The sequence below is a fragment of the Cyrtonyx montezumae genome, unplaced genomic scaffold (assembly GCF_038088225.1).
Source record: "Cyrtonyx montezumae isolate F1298 unplaced genomic scaffold, pur_monq_1.0 scaffold_12, whole genome shotgun sequence".
Lineage (NCBI taxonomy): Eukaryota > Metazoa > Chordata > Aves > Galliformes > Odontophoridae > Cyrtonyx > Cyrtonyx montezumae.
In genome coordinates, this window is record NW_027071848.1 from 17447671 (window position 1) to 17462924 (window position 15254).

General features: G+C 35.4%; 1 protein-coding gene across 9 annotated transcripts in view; it reads left to right on the top strand.

Annotated features, from left to right (window-relative positions):
- The window catches only part of PAN3 (poly(A) specific ribonuclease subunit PAN3), a 74769-nt gene that overhangs the window by 44559 nt on the left and 14956 nt on the right, over positions 1-15254 (top strand). For 7 of the 9 annotated variants that reach the window (XM_065730149.1, XM_065730155.1, XM_065730152.1 and 4 more), the window contains 8 exons: positions 3296-3543; positions 4089-4193; positions 4723-4780; positions 5895-6056; positions 6352-6468; positions 6565-6666; positions 13771-13936; positions 14370-14457. In XM_065730149.1, coding sequence (XP_065586221.1) covers positions 3296-3543; positions 4089-4193; positions 4723-4780; positions 5895-6056; positions 6352-6468; positions 6565-6666; positions 13771-13936; positions 14370-14457 — 1046 coding nt within the window. Of the gene's footprint in view, positions 1-3295; positions 3544-4088; positions 4194-4722; positions 4781-5894; positions 6057-6351; positions 6469-6564; positions 6667-13770; positions 13937-14369; positions 14458-14952; positions 15115-15254 lie in introns of all 9 variants that reach the window. The other 2 variants (XM_065730158.1, XM_065730150.1) reach the window with 2 other exon arrangements.

Below are 15254 nucleotides of genomic sequence, written 5' to 3' on the forward strand. Positions count from 1 at the left end.
TTGGCTTGTTTTCTGGCTCTTTCTGTATAGTTACAAATAATACAAGTTTAAAGCAGGGGCCTGAATTAGGTGCTTTGAATTTCTACAGAAAATTCTTTCTCAACACTGAGTGCAGAATTTTCTGAACTTAAGTATGCAGTGTAAATAATACTCACAATTATTTGTTTATGAGGTTTAGCTCTTGATAAGCATACACCCTCCACAAAAAAAAAAACCACAAAAAAACAAATTTCTACTACCATGCAGTGATTTAGGAGGTGATTTTGTAAAGGACTAGGTTCTTAAATAAGAAAATGGTGTTTATGTATGGGGAAATATCACTGTCTTCGATTGTGGTAGATAACAAAACGAAGAATTAAAGGTGTTTGAAAATTGTCATTGAAGTGTTTGTTATTGGTTTAGTTTGATTTTGTTTACCAGTGTTTAGAGTTTGCAAGAGTTCTCCTTTAAATAAAGAGAAGTCTCCTTCCAGATAAATGGTGTATATTCCTCAGTAGAATAACTTTCCTGAAACATGCAAGACTTCAACTTTTGCTTGAAGTTTCTTCTGTATTCTGTAAAGAATTAGTATTTTTTCTTAAATAAGCAATTGTAGTAGGAATCATTTTTTTAGAAGAACCATAGTTTAATTCATCTATTAAAAAGTAAAGAACAATTCTTTGATTTCCCTCTCGAGGATGGAAAAAAATTAAATTCTCTCATGTATCATGTATCTAACCTCTGAGATCTCTCTAAAGGTAGGTTTAAAATAAAAACATTTTTGACGTTTTTTTTTTCATGAGTAACTTCACAGAATTGAGTGTCCCTGGAAAATATTTTTTCCACCTGTCTTGTCAGGTACATCAATAGAGAAGTCTAACTTTATTCTTCTGTGCAAATAATCTTTCTGAATGTCAGCAGAACAGCAGGGGTTCCTGGTAGGTGTAAGTAACCTGTGCCATCTCAGTGAATCTTGCGAAAGTTGAAAAGCCTACAACCATTTTCATGTTGGTGTGATACCATGCTGACCTTTCTTTTTTTAAGTGTAGGTAACTAAAGCAAGAGGAGCTCTTTTTCCTAGCAGCTTGTCTTTCAAGGAAGTATTTACTTTCTTTTTAAGGTTCACCAACATATGGAATTGAGAGCCATCTAGTAGTAGATTAGACTTGGGAAGGACAGTTTAAAGTAGCTGTTTCAGTGTTTGTCCTAGTGGTCCTATTGGCATTTGCATTTTGATTTAGGGAACTTTCAAGTCATACAGAAAGCTTAAAAACGTTACTTTTTTAAATCAGTATCATGGTGCAATTATATAAAATACAAATTTATTTAGAAATATAATTGCTATTTGGTTAAATCCTCTTTTTTCTTATGTTCCTGTAGACTTGTGATTATATTTTTACATAAAATTTCGCTATTGAAACTAATTCACTGCAATTTTACCTTTATGCTCAGTACTGTCTTTTTCCTTCAGCATGAGTCAGTAGGAATGTGTTTACCTTTTAATGCAGCCGTTTTCATTTCTTTCTTGCAAATTTCCACCTGCTGCCTTCCCTGAGTGTTTAAATTGTGCTCTGCTATCTCATCCTGTTTTGTTTTGGTTAAATATTAATCTAAGTAAGGTTTTAACTGGTTGAAATCCTCATGAAGGTGATGAGATCTGCTTCAGTTTGTGCGCCTAAATTATTATTCCATAAATATTTAGCTTTACATCAGTTCCACTATAAGATTTTTTGTGTGTGACTTTAGGGGCTTTCAATTGTTAACACCTATGTACTTAGACTCGGCAGAATTTAACACAGATGTCTCTGAAGTGTCTGTCACCATGGGTATTTGCTGCCTCTACCTATCAAAAACTACCGCAGTACTAAATAACAGCAAATTTCTTGTAACCCGTGTAGTGATGTTCCAGTAGTATGAAAATAAAATGTAATCAATTTCTTTAATATCTTGAACTGATTATATCATCAAATGAATACCTTGCATGTTCTGTCTGCCAGATGGTTTTCATTAAACTTTCAAGGTTCTTCGGAAATGACACTTACACAAGACCAGAAGGGCATTTGAAAGGACTTGTTTAACTGACCATCTCCCTTTCACTCCACGATAAAGACATAGAGTTTATATTTGTAACTATGCTTCAGCAGGAATACATTTTAGGAAACTAAGTCTTAGAGTTGAAAGCATGTTTGAAATTGTGCCTGTAAGAACTCTTAATATATTTTTTTTTCTTGAGGAAATACTTTCAGCAGAAGTTCGAAAGGCATGACTTGTACGTTTGCTGCTTTGAGCCAGAAGTATACAGTTCAGTCTGAATTGAGCAACATAAAATTTCAGAAGTGCTGCTCTATGTATTAATTGAAAGGTTGCGATAACTGGTGTCTTAATGCTAGTTATGTTACAAGTTTTCTAAAGGGTAGTCCCTTCAGCATCTTATAAACGATTATAAATGGGTGTATCTGATAATTTTGTATACTATAACTCTTGAAAGAAACAACCAAACAAGTTCTGATAACTAAGAAGCATTTATACAGTGCTGGTTGCCCCCCTCCCTTTTTTTTCCTTACTGATAAACTCTGTTTAGAATCTAAACCAAAGTTTCAGTTTAGTTGCCTGTCTTCCACTAAACTTAGTGTAAACAGCAATTGATAAAATAATTTTAAGAAAATTCTGAGATGTCTGTATGAATACTTTGCAATTCTTGCATTCTGAGAAGCTATTTATCCCTACGTATCGAATAGATGTGGAGGAGTCTGGATTTTTATTTGATTATGACAGGAAAATAGGTTCCTCTGAAATGATTAGAAGTATCTTATTGCTTATTTTGTGTGCTGTAATCATAGTCTAACTCTCATAATAGTCATTCATGGATTTGCTTCTAGTAGGAAGAATATGTAATTGGGTTAAATGAGTTATAGCTTGGCAAGCTTCACTGGCTGTTCCTCTAACTTATTAAACATTCAATTCCCACAAAGTTATTAATATTTTCTCCATTCAGTTTAATAAGCTTTCTTCTCCTAGACAAAGCATTAATTTGGCTCATCTCTTTCTACCTGAGTGTTTCCAGTTCTTAATATGAAGGTTGTAAGTCCTCAAGCCTTTTCTCTCTGATCTGAAAGATTTCTCAAGAAAATGTCTGCTCCAGTCTTGCTATTACAGTTTTACCTTTAACTTTTCATAAAGATGTAAATATCCTTAAGCCTCTCATCTGCTTGGGATGTTATTCAGTTCTGTAGTGTGTGTAGCAGAGAATTTTTTCAAATAAAAAACAATGGCGAAAGAGATTTGATAAAGAATTATCTTCTTGTTTTTCTCAAAGGAATGTCACTATCAGCGGGATCTTCTCCTCTTCATTCCCCCAAAATAACTCCTCATACGTCTCCTGCTCCTCGACGAAGAAGTCATACTCCTAACCCAGCAAACTATATGGTGCCTACTAGTGCCTCTGCTTCTGTTGCTAATGCTGTCTCTCAGCCTCCATCTACTGGCCAGGTGATCCAGAAGGAAACAGTGGGTGGAACAACGTACTTCTATACTGATACAACTCCAGCACCTCTCACAGGAATGGTATGTTTTCTTTTAGCACGAAAGTACGTGGAGCTTACAGAGACAGAATTGATTAATTCTATACTAGTTACAATATTCTGAAAATCTTTTTCTGTGTGAAGATTTGGCCTTTTGAATGTTGACATAGATTTCAGTGATCTTGGAAAACAAAGGATTAGAGATGGTTGTTATTGTTCTCCATTCACCTTGTTCTGTTTTTAATCATAATTAAATTGAGAACATTTTATGTACATCCCAGTGGATACATACATAGAAAACAACAATGGTTATTTCAAATTACTTTCATGTTTGATAGTTTAAAGAAATCTTGTGTTTATAGTGAAGGGAAAAAGACAGTAATAAAAATGTTAAGTATGTACTTACACATGCCCCTTTGAAATCATGGGTATTGAATATTACATAAGGAAGTTGTAATGCACCTATTTGTAACATGCACTGTACCTGAAGACTTTATAGTTTGGTAGCTTAAACTAATAGGATGACAAAACTCTTATTTGCCATATGCTTAAGGATTTTAAAATGCTTAATATTTTTTTTGCTTGCAGGTATTTCCAAACTACCACATTTACCATCCAGCTGCACCTCATGTTGCTTATATGCAGCCAAAAGCAAATGCACCTTCCTTCTTCATGGCAGATGAGCTCAGACAGGTAAGATAAAAGAGAATTTAAAGTAAAATCATGCATCTTGGAGAAAAGTAGGAAATTGGCAGTAGCAGAAGAGAAATCGTGACTAAACAGCTGTGCAGTCATTTTTACCTATGGAGAATTTTAAGAACTTAGTCCTCTGGTGGATAAAGTAATACAAAAGAAGGTTGTAGTGTGGGTTTCAGCATGTGTGATTGCAGTCTAATCTCCATGCCATAATCGTCTGTGTAAATATTCTTAATTATTGTGTATTACATATTAGTATGAATGAGTTTATTTATGTAGCATTCTTTTAAGCTGTAATCCCAATTTTTTTTAAAGCATTTAACTGAAAGGAAGAATGTTAGTTAATGAGGCCTTCTATTAAGGCTTGGCTGTGACTACTATTCACTTCAGCCTTAATGTAGTAGATACCTCCTGCAAATGCTAGTTCTGGCTAATGTGTCGTTTGCAGCTCCTCCCTTCAAGAGTTTATATGTAGTCATTAACTTTTCAAGCTAGTGTTCAAAACTTGACCTAATTTGTTCTTCAGGAACTGATCAATAGACACCTAATAACAATGGCCCAGATTGATCAGGCTGATATTCCTGGTAAGTATTTCTTAGAATTTAAATTGTGATCATGTTGTTCTGCAGTACTGTGTATAGAACAGTAGTTACCAGTGGTTTGAAACAAACCACCAACAAAAAAACCCATAACCCTCCCGTTTTTATTTTTTAATGAAATCTGAGTTGTGAATAACTCAGTTGTGAATAATAAAATATTAAAATTGTTTCTTGTTTCTGTTCACTTTTGAAGTAATTTTATTCTGTTTTGAAACACTGTAATGGTTGGGAATATTTAAAATAGTGAAAAGGACATTAGGGTAACAGAGCCTTATGCAAAGCAGTATTGCTTCATTTTTGATGTGCATCCTCCTAAAGGAATACTTAGTGTTTTCAGATGCTATATTAACAAGCTGGATTCCTTTAATATGAATTGGTTGGTATATCAGAGAGACTTTGTACTAGTTGGCAGGTAAGAGGATACTCATTGGAATTTGATTTTTTTTGAAGAATTTACAATCAACTGTTTAAGTTAAACAGATTGCTGTGTTTGGTTGCAGCATTCTTCTCAGTTGTGTGCTTAATTTGAATACTATAGAGTCTAAAGTGTAGTTCAGTTTACTAACCCAGCTGAGATAAAAGCGTATCTCTTTTTGGGAGTGTAATCTCTTAACCTGATTTGTAATCCTTTTGTGCCTTTGTTTGCTAAGCCAGTATGTTACAACACAAGACTCAGGTTTGTTTTGTGTGATGAAATAGGGTTCTTACAGTGATAAGAAGTCTGTATGGAAATGGGTGCTTATGTATGAGTTTGTGCAGGAAAAAAATATTGTAGACACAACAAAGAACTGTTCTTCAGAAGGGTGAGTTTTTAAGATAAGTGAGAAAATAGATAAAATCAACAGAAGAAATACAGAGTTCTACTTGGTGTAACTATTTTCATGAGAACAGATATTTTAGCTTTCTGGAATTCCTTCCAGGAACTCTTGTATTGACACTAAAGCAGAAATAGTGAATTTTTACTTTAGAAATAAAGAAAATGATGCAGGGGAGGAATTTACATGTTAATGACATAGTCTACTTCATTTACTCTGCTCTTGCAATAGCTATTTCAAAGTATACCAGTATCTAATATGATTCTGTGCATGTACTGATTTAGCAGTTCCAGCTGAAGTGGACAGCTACCACAGTCTCTTTCCTTTAGAACCATTGCCACCACCCAATCGCATACAGAAAACAAGCAACTTTGGGTACATTACATCGTGCTATAAAGCTGTAAATAGTAAAGATGACCTGCCCTATTGCCTTCGGAGGATACATGGTGAGAAAAATTGAGTTGCCTTTTTTTTATTTATGTCATTGCTAATTTTTATATTAATAAAATATTAAGTAAATATTTTGATATTCTATGTGTAGAGCTTGAAAAAGCTTTTATAGAATTATTCTGTGGGTGTAAAGAGAGCACGAGGTTCTCACAGACCTAGCACTCCTGAGCGTGCTGGGCTTATTTTAGTGTTTAGTTGCTTTTCGTTATGTTTAGAAGACATCATAGTAAAAAATAAATTAAAAAAAAAAATCCCCAACACTTTGAAGTATGTTTTTTTGATCTTTTCCAGGTTTTCGTCTTGTTAACACAAAGTGTATGGTATTGGTTGACATGTGGAAAAAAATTCAGCACTCAAATATAGTAACCTTACGTGAAGTGTTTACCACTAAAGCATTTGGAGAACATTGTGAGTTCCTATCTTTTTTTTCCTCCCAGTTAATGTGTTGTGACTTTTTTCTAAATATGCTGGAGTTAGTAATTGTCACATGTCTCTATTTTTAAGCTCTTGTTTTTGCATATGATTTTCATGCTGGAGGAGAGACTATGATGAGCAGACACTTCAATGACCCTAGTGCTGATGCCTATTTCACAAAAAGAAAATGGGGTAAGGAAATCAGATTTTCATAATTTCTGTAAACTATTTCCAATACCTGATCAGTTAAATTGCTGGTCAGAGGAAGTTTTTCATCTTAATTTTTTTTAGCTAATCATTTTTGTCATCCCATAAACTGACTGAATCAGAACTGTCTTCCTTTTCTGTTTCTGAATGAGATTGCTGAATATACGGTTGTTTGTTCCTTTGGCAATGTTTTTTTTTCTATTTTTTTTTTTAATAACTTCTTACTTGACTTAAATTTTTCAGTTTGCAAGTGAATTAAAATAGTTTGTCTGCAGCATAGCAAATGTACATGGGTGGGGTGGTTGTAAGCCAAGAGCTGCAGGGTTCTAATTGTGGCTCTGTCATGGCATGACATCTGGTGCTTGCTGGAGATGTTTTATACAAGGCATCTGCTTTGTCAATGTGATGCTTGTTGTTCAGGTTCTCCGCACTTAAAGAATGGTGTGGTTTGTGGGGTTTGTTCATTTCCCCTGGAAAGTGTTATGAGGATTAATTAGGCAGGGTTATGTTTAATTTTTTGGTATGTTAAATTCTAGTTGAAGACAAGAAATGGATTGAAAACATTTATAACATAGTATTTTTTGACAAATTTCATATCATAGGTCTGATTTTTTTTTCCCCCGCCTAGATTTATGCTCTGAGGATTAAGGCTTCATCATAATAAGATCTGTCACAGCATGTTATGTTGCCCAGTATAAATCATATCTATATGGTTAAACTCTCCATCCTAAACAGTATACTGCCACTTCATGCCATTTAGAACCAGTTCTTGGCCCACATGGTCCTGCAGACCACATTCAGATGTTGTCATTCAGGAATACAGCAGGCCAAAACTGAGCATGAACCAGTATCATACTGAGAAAGGAGCCCACTAACAGTGGAATGGTTTCACAGAGTGACATTAGGTAGGAAAGTACCCTTGAAGCTCGCTTGTCGCAACTGCCCACTCAGTACAGGACCAACCTTGAAATTAGATCCAGAATACAGATGAACAGAGGATAGTAATAGAACTTATAACCTGGACTTATTTATTTCATTGATGTAGATGCTACCTAAATGCCTTTAAGTGACCAGTGGTTAAAGAGAAACGGAAGTTTTTTCTTTCTCATTCCTTTTAAAATTAGAGCCTTTACTTGTGTATTCAGTCTCTTTAAAAGATTGACACTATCTGGTAGATCAGAATATAATAGAATCTTAGTGTGTGAATGGATTCAGAGCCTTGTAGGTTCCTTGAACACTGAATAGTTCGTGCTACTCAGTTGTACTGAGCTGTCCAGTATAAATAAAGTTGGAATTTGAGTTCCACTTTTAATACCTCAAGATAGAGGAACCCCTAGGCTGACTTGTCATGTCTTAGGGCAAGTTGAAGATCATAATTACAAATTCAGTGAACTTGATGTGAAACTCATTTAGTACAGCAAACGTGGAACATATGCTGCTAGGCTAATCATGATCTTGTGCAGAACTAATCTTCAGAGTGTCCCCCACCTATGGTTTTTGAATTCTCATGTAAATATCACTCCTTGTATGTTTTTATACCTCTCTAGTGTATTACATGCAGAAGACTGATGTCTGTTCTAGGTAAATTAGTAGAAGGCATAGTAAATACTTTTTGGACACATCAATTTGTCACACTGAGGAATAAGTTTTATTCCTTTTATTATTTTTTTTAAGAAGTCACACCTCATTAATGTGTTGAAACTCTTTGAAGGAGTAAATGTAATTTTCAGTGACATCCATAAGACTCTTTAAAGCAAACAACAAAACAACCATAAGTGTTGATCAGATCAGAAAAGTCCTCAGTAATGTTAATAACTGGTTGGAAGATAAGAAACAGTGAGAGCATACAGCCAATTTTCACAGTGAGGGAAGATCATTCATGGAGTCTCACAGGAATGTGCTAGGAGTTGTATGTCTTAACACATTGACTTACCTGTATTGAAGGTAAATAATGCTCTGTCAGAGTTTGCTGATAATGCCCAACTTACTTGGATTAGTTAAAAAAACAAAGGTTAATTGTGATGGATTGCAGAAGGATCTTACAAGACTGGAACACTTGGTAAAAACCTAGCAGGTGAAATTTGGTATAAGTGTAAATGATTGAGTGAAAACATAATGCTAATTTTAAATAAAAAGTGATTGTCATGATTTACTACTGGAAAAAAAGCATCTGAGGCTATAGCTAAGTAGATTAAGGAAAACCCTGTCCTCTTGCTTCAACAGAAATAAATAGGAAAATAGCATTGATATGCATTAATAGAGAAGAGTAAACAATGAAAAGGAAGATGCTATTCAGGATATGGTTGCATTATAGATTTATATCTGTAGCTGTGATCCCCATACCTATTTTGAAGGATGTAGAGAAATATAAAATGTTCAGATAAGCCTGTGTATGAGGAACAGTTCATGAAAAGTGAAATAGTGCTCTTCCATCTTCTAAGGATGGAGAGAAATATGGTGGGATTAATAATGAGTAGAAAATGGTAGGTGCTTTGGCAGAGGGGGTTGGACTAGGTGATCTCTAGAGATCTCTTCCAACCCCTACAAGTCTGATTCTGTGTCTGAAAGTCATCAGTGAAAATAAGTAAGCAGCAGTTGTTTTGTTTATTTCAATGCAAAAACTTTTGGACTGGCAGAAGAAACTAGCCGGACAGCAGATTCAAAAGCTGGCTAAAGATAATTAAGTCATGGAAATTTGTCATGAGTTATTGTGGATACTTGCAGAAAAGAAATATTTGGAGGATTGTTAACTGCAAAGACAAGCAATAGTTCAGGAGGTCTCTGAGCAGCAAATCACTGAAGGATAGCAGAATATTCTGTTTGTTGTTTGTGATCTTAGGTACTTACTGAGATTCTCTTCTGATTTTAGTGTGGATGTTATTGAAACAGTCTAGAGGGCTACCTAGATCTTTTATTTCCCCCAATACAACCTTTTTACTTAGGCAGACATGGTCTTTGGAGTTGAAAGAAGGGCATTAACTTCTCTTTAGCTGGAACAAATTAATTAAAATGAATAATTGTGATAGAACTTAGTTTTACTTAAAGAGGATAGATCTCTGATTAGTGTGACTCTTCTGGTCTTTTTATCACATAAATCAAAAGGAAAATAAAAAAAGTAACCTGCTGTTCACCAGTTTTACCAAGCCTTTCTCGAGTCTTCACTCTGACTTTTCTTTCTTGGTAACTGGTCTTAGAAGGAGCAATTTAGAAGAGAAAAATAAGATTGCATACCTATAACTTGATTTCTTGAAAAAGTCTGCTTTCATGGATCCTTTTTCCACTCTCTCACAGAGTTTCTTGGCTATCTGCTTGCCTAGGGGAGGCTTCCAAGAGAAGCAGGGGAATGGATGGAAGTTGGGTTCTCTGCAGCATGGGGCCCAGATTAGTGCAGTTGCTTTTAAGGTTTTAGGAGGCACAACACTGTCAAACTGATCAGTGAACTCAGAATTTGATTTCAGGTATGCAGCCTTATTTATATTGAATGCTCAAGTTGGCAGCACAAGAGTTTGACAGTTAAAAGCTGAGGATTATGCTTTATGTAGCTGTCTCTTCTGATGTCTGTGTGGTCAGCTGTGATGAGGTTGGTTTTTTTTCCATGTTATTTTGCAGATGTTATTGCTTTGAAGGTAATGTACTGTGGGCGGAAAAATCAGCAGCTTACATTTATTTTGTTGCTTCTGGATGCTATAGAATTGATTGCTTGTATAGTTCTTTATGCAATGAAATATTCTTTCTTGAAGAGGTACAGTGTAATAATCTGACAATGTTCTGTCAGTTAAACATTCACAAGTTCTAAAATTAGGTAATTTTCAGTTACCTTGGAATATATTTATTTAAATTATCCCTATTTGTTTGATTCTCATTCCTGATATTTTCTCAATACTTGCATTTGAATGAGGAGTCTGATCTTAATATTCTAGACAAATAGTTACAACGTTTGTATGTTCTTTCCACTGTTCTGATGTTTCTCAGTTTCAGATTATGGTATATGCGTGGGCACTTGCAGACATGATTTTTTTAGAATTAGTGAATTAGCCAAAAAGTACTGAAAACCTTTTGTCTTAACTGCCCAGTGATTTAATTAAATGGTAAATCACATTCTAAACGTACATATTTTAAAACTACCAGCTAGAAAATCCTGGCAAATCAATAACGCCATGCTACTGTCGGTTAATTTCTTTTTTCTTTGTCCTGATGAGTTTTTGGGAGGGTTAATGTCAGAGATGTGTACGCCTCTGGTATTCCCTTTGATCTATGTATTGAAAATACTCTTAGGAATTAAACGTGGTGTACAAGCACTTAATGGTAGCTCTCAGCAGGGCAGATTCTGTTTCATAGCAAATTAATATTTCTAATGAACGTAGACAAACTTCCTGGACATTGATTTCCTTTGGATGTGTTGGTAATAGTAGTATTCATTCCAGAGTAGTGGACATTGTTATTCACTTCGCAGTTTTTGCATCCTCAGTCACTGAGTGTGTAGAAAAAATCTTTTCAATTTAAAATGCATGAAGTTACGTACCTGGACTGTGATGAGCAGGAAAAATATATGAATATTTCAAGTCAGTGATTCTCTATCTACAAATGTTCTAAAGCCAAAGGTGATTAGATATTTTAATTTCCTATTGAAGGCTTGAAGTAACTCTGAAATCTAGAAGCAGTACTGGAACAAAAATGCTCCAGCTTTTCCTCTTTTCCTCAGGTCTAACCCTGGCTTCATCCTTGAATGGGAGAGCAAATCTCATGTGAAAGCTATTGGGGGAGAAAAAGAGCAAGGGGGAAAAAAAAGACACAGCAATGCAGAGTGTGCTCAGCTGAGAACATCATAGCACAGAACTGAAAAAAAGAAAAAGTTAACAACAAAAAAAACCCTATTGAGTTCATTTTAATGTTGCAACAGTAATAATGGACTACCTGTGTTTCTGGAGTGCAAGTTCTTACATTTTTAATCTCCTCCATTATTATTTATGTAGTGTGTGTCAGATGAAAGTACTAATAGGAGTGAGTCTATCCTGCACCAGAGGGAGAACATATTATGAAACTGCATGGATTCAGCCTGTGCTAGGAAACTTATTTCAAATCAGATATGAACCTCTAAAATACTGCTTTTTAGACTAATGTAATTCAGATATATATTTTAAACTTTTTCAAAATATACTTTTTATGTTTTTTGACATGTCAAGCAATTTTTGGGAAGCCTTCAGCTGTGTGCTTTACCTGCACAGTGAGCTTTTGAGTCTCGTTTCCTTGGATCCTTGCTCAAGTGCCATCTGCAGCAGGCATGGTAGGCCTTCAGGGACTGTGTTTCATAACCAGCATCACAGCGAACTGAACTAATCTTAGTTGTTTTGAACCGACAGATATGTAAGAGGGCACTTCAGGAGTGATTCTTCCCTGGTGTTTGAGCTCCTACCTTTAGTGCATGGGAACAAGGGCTGCAGCCTGAAAACCATGGCCTGGATTTGGCTGTAGCCACAAGCAAATCTTTCCACCAGTAAACAATACTGCTGCATGATTTAGATTTTTTGAAAGAAGAGGAGAAGTGGTGATCTCAACTTTATTTATTTTATTTTCTTTAAATGTCCTCTTGATTATGATGCAATTAATTTGGACATCAAAGGACAAGTGTTCTGAAGTCACAAGCAGAAAAATAGCCCCTAAGTTCTGGCTCTTTTTCTCTTCAGGATATTATAGAACATTTATCTTCTGAACATATGCAACTGTTTTACATGATCTGTATGTATTGCTGTTAAATGCATCACACAGAGTGCTAATTACCCAAAAATGTATTGTTTTACAAGTAGTGGCTAAAAGAATCTTGATTAATACAGGAACTTACATCTCCCCAGTTATTTGATACCGTCATCATTTTTTTTCATGCTGAGGAATGGAAAATCGTGGTGGCGGAGGTAAAGTTTGCTCCATGAGATTCCTGGCATGCTGGCTCCCGGGAAGTGATTTGCATAACAATGCTTCAGGAGGCCAGAAAAAACAAGGAGTACCTCATTAAATTCAACCTTCAGTTGAAGTGCCAGGCTTGATGCTATTTAAAGGATGCAGTGTCTTGGCCTTTATAATCTAAACCAAAGCAACTTAAACTTGCAAAATTAACTAGTGTTTTGTTTTTTATTTATTTATTCCTTTGCCAAACGTCATTCAGCCCTTGTGTGTATATACATGCAGAGGCACACAAGTGCTTACTTTGAGCAAGTGCATGGGTATGGATGCATTGGATGCTGTGGAAGAAACTAAGAATGTTTCTGTGGGTGTAGTTCCTTCTCTTACTTAAGCGTTGTGCTGTGCAAAGAGTAGCAACCTTGTTCAAGCCATCTTACAGAAAGTAACGTTAGTCTGTTTTACTGTTTTCATATGTGGCTCGATGTTACTGGGAAACAGTCTGCACTGTCGAATTTGGGTGTTCACAGATGTGTACTTCTGAAGTGACTACAAATCCATTGTGAAATGAAGGGATGCGTAGCTTTTATGTGGCCTGTTAAACAGGAGTCATAGAGTGGTGACTTGTCAGGGAGCTGGGTCACAGCAGAGCACACGTGAAGTTGTTTGTGCTGTTTAGCTGCAAGATCTTCCACTTTGACTTGCTCATGTAGTTTGAAACTAGCTTGCTCCATTTTCCTGAGTTTTATCAAACAGATCATGTTTGATTTGTGTACCTTCCTATAGTAAAGGAAATGAAACAGGATCTGTTGCAACTATTCTGATATGTACTTGTTTTTTTAAATACTGTTACTTTTACTTCTCAAATATCTGCGTGTTTTGATACCCTACTTACTTCCAGAATTTTTTTAAGTGGTGCTCTTTTTGCAGTGAATATTCATTCTGAACTTAAATATCAGCATAGTTTTCTTGGATGTGAGTGAAAATAACGATGCCTGGGGAATTGGCATCATTTTACAGTGTAATTATACTTCCAAAAATTAAACAGAAATTATTAAAAACAAAATAGCTGTCTGTTTTTTGCTGGCTGTTGATTAAGAATTCAATGAAAGGAGTAACTTCATATTTTAAAATGTTTTAACTTTAATTTTATGTAGTAGCCGTCTGTTGATGCTAAGAATATTTTCTTACTAGGTCAGCATGATGGACCTCTACCACGACAGCATGCGGGTTTGCTTCCAGAGTCATTGATATGGGCATATATTGTGCAGCTGAGCTCTGCCTTAAGGACCATTCATACAGCAGGACTAGCATGCAGAGTTATGGATCCAACAAAGATTCTAGTGACTGGCAAGACAAGGTAGTGAATGCATTTGTTCTCTTTGTATACCATGGCCTATGCTCATGACAGCTGTAGACCATGAGCTTTTGTTAGGCAAGTAACAGATCTAATTAGAAAAATCTATTACCTTTATCTGATATGTGCTTAATTTGTTAAAAAATTTTTAATCCATGTTTTATTTGAACACCTTTTGGGAAGGCTTATGCACTGTCCCAACAATTCTGTTAAGTCCTCTGCTGCCAATTTAGTAACTTCTTGATTTATTTGTAAATTGAAGGCTGGCTGGCTGCATTATAAACAGTAAAATCAGTATTTCCTGCTTCATAGCACTAAGATGCCTTTTTTGTTGTATCAATGCATTCAGTGAAAACATTCAATGATGTTAATATTAGGAAAAATATAATAATCAAGAAAATGTAAAGATACTTTTTCCTTTTTTCTTGTTCCAAAGGTTACGAGTTAATTGTGTTGGAATCTTTGATGTCTTAACATTCGACAACAGTCAAAATAATCCACTGGCGTTAATGGCTCAGTTTCAGGTAAGACAACAGTGCTGTAGTGAGGTTGGTGACATGGCTCAGAGTGTACAGAAAACCAATGTGATTCCTTCTGGAAGACTAATATTTTAGTTGAATTGTAGTCTGATATATCTATCTCTAAATAACTGTATCTTTCATTCCTGATTTGATCTTAGCTTTAATTTGTTTGTAATTTAGAAAAGTATAAGTTCATTTTACTGCCTTCTGCTTCTGAAATTTCAACAAACTTGCAGAACAGGTCAAACTACTAGTATTTAACAAAGTAATTCAGAAATTGTTGGAATCACAGATCTGTTATGAAACAGAAAGGAAAATCTTGCATTTAGAGATAGAGATCAGAAAATGTTTCAGTAGCAATTTTCGCTCTTTCTCCTATGTTTTAAAGAAAATAATTGTGACAAATGCCTGTTCCCAAAGGAGTAAGAGATCTTATAAAGTAACTGCATTTAGGCCTTCTCCTCACTCCTAAAAGGTTCGAGTGTATCTTTATTTTAGGCTCCTAGTTTTTCCGTGTTCTCCTGGCGTTCTCTGAAGTGTGGACTCTGCATAATTCCTGAATTAAAGAAGAATCCCTTTAGACTTAACAAAACACTGTTCCACAGTCATCTGGAGCATCACTGTGTACAGGAGTGCCTCTTTCCCTAACTTCCCCTCAGGGTAAAGTACATTGCTTCAGCAGTCATCACGTACCCTGTCCATACTGGGAGTGAAAGACTACAGTAGGGAGTTGGATTTAATTTATTTTCATTAATTGAGATTATTCACTGTGAGAGAATTGCTCATTCAGAGTCTTCCAG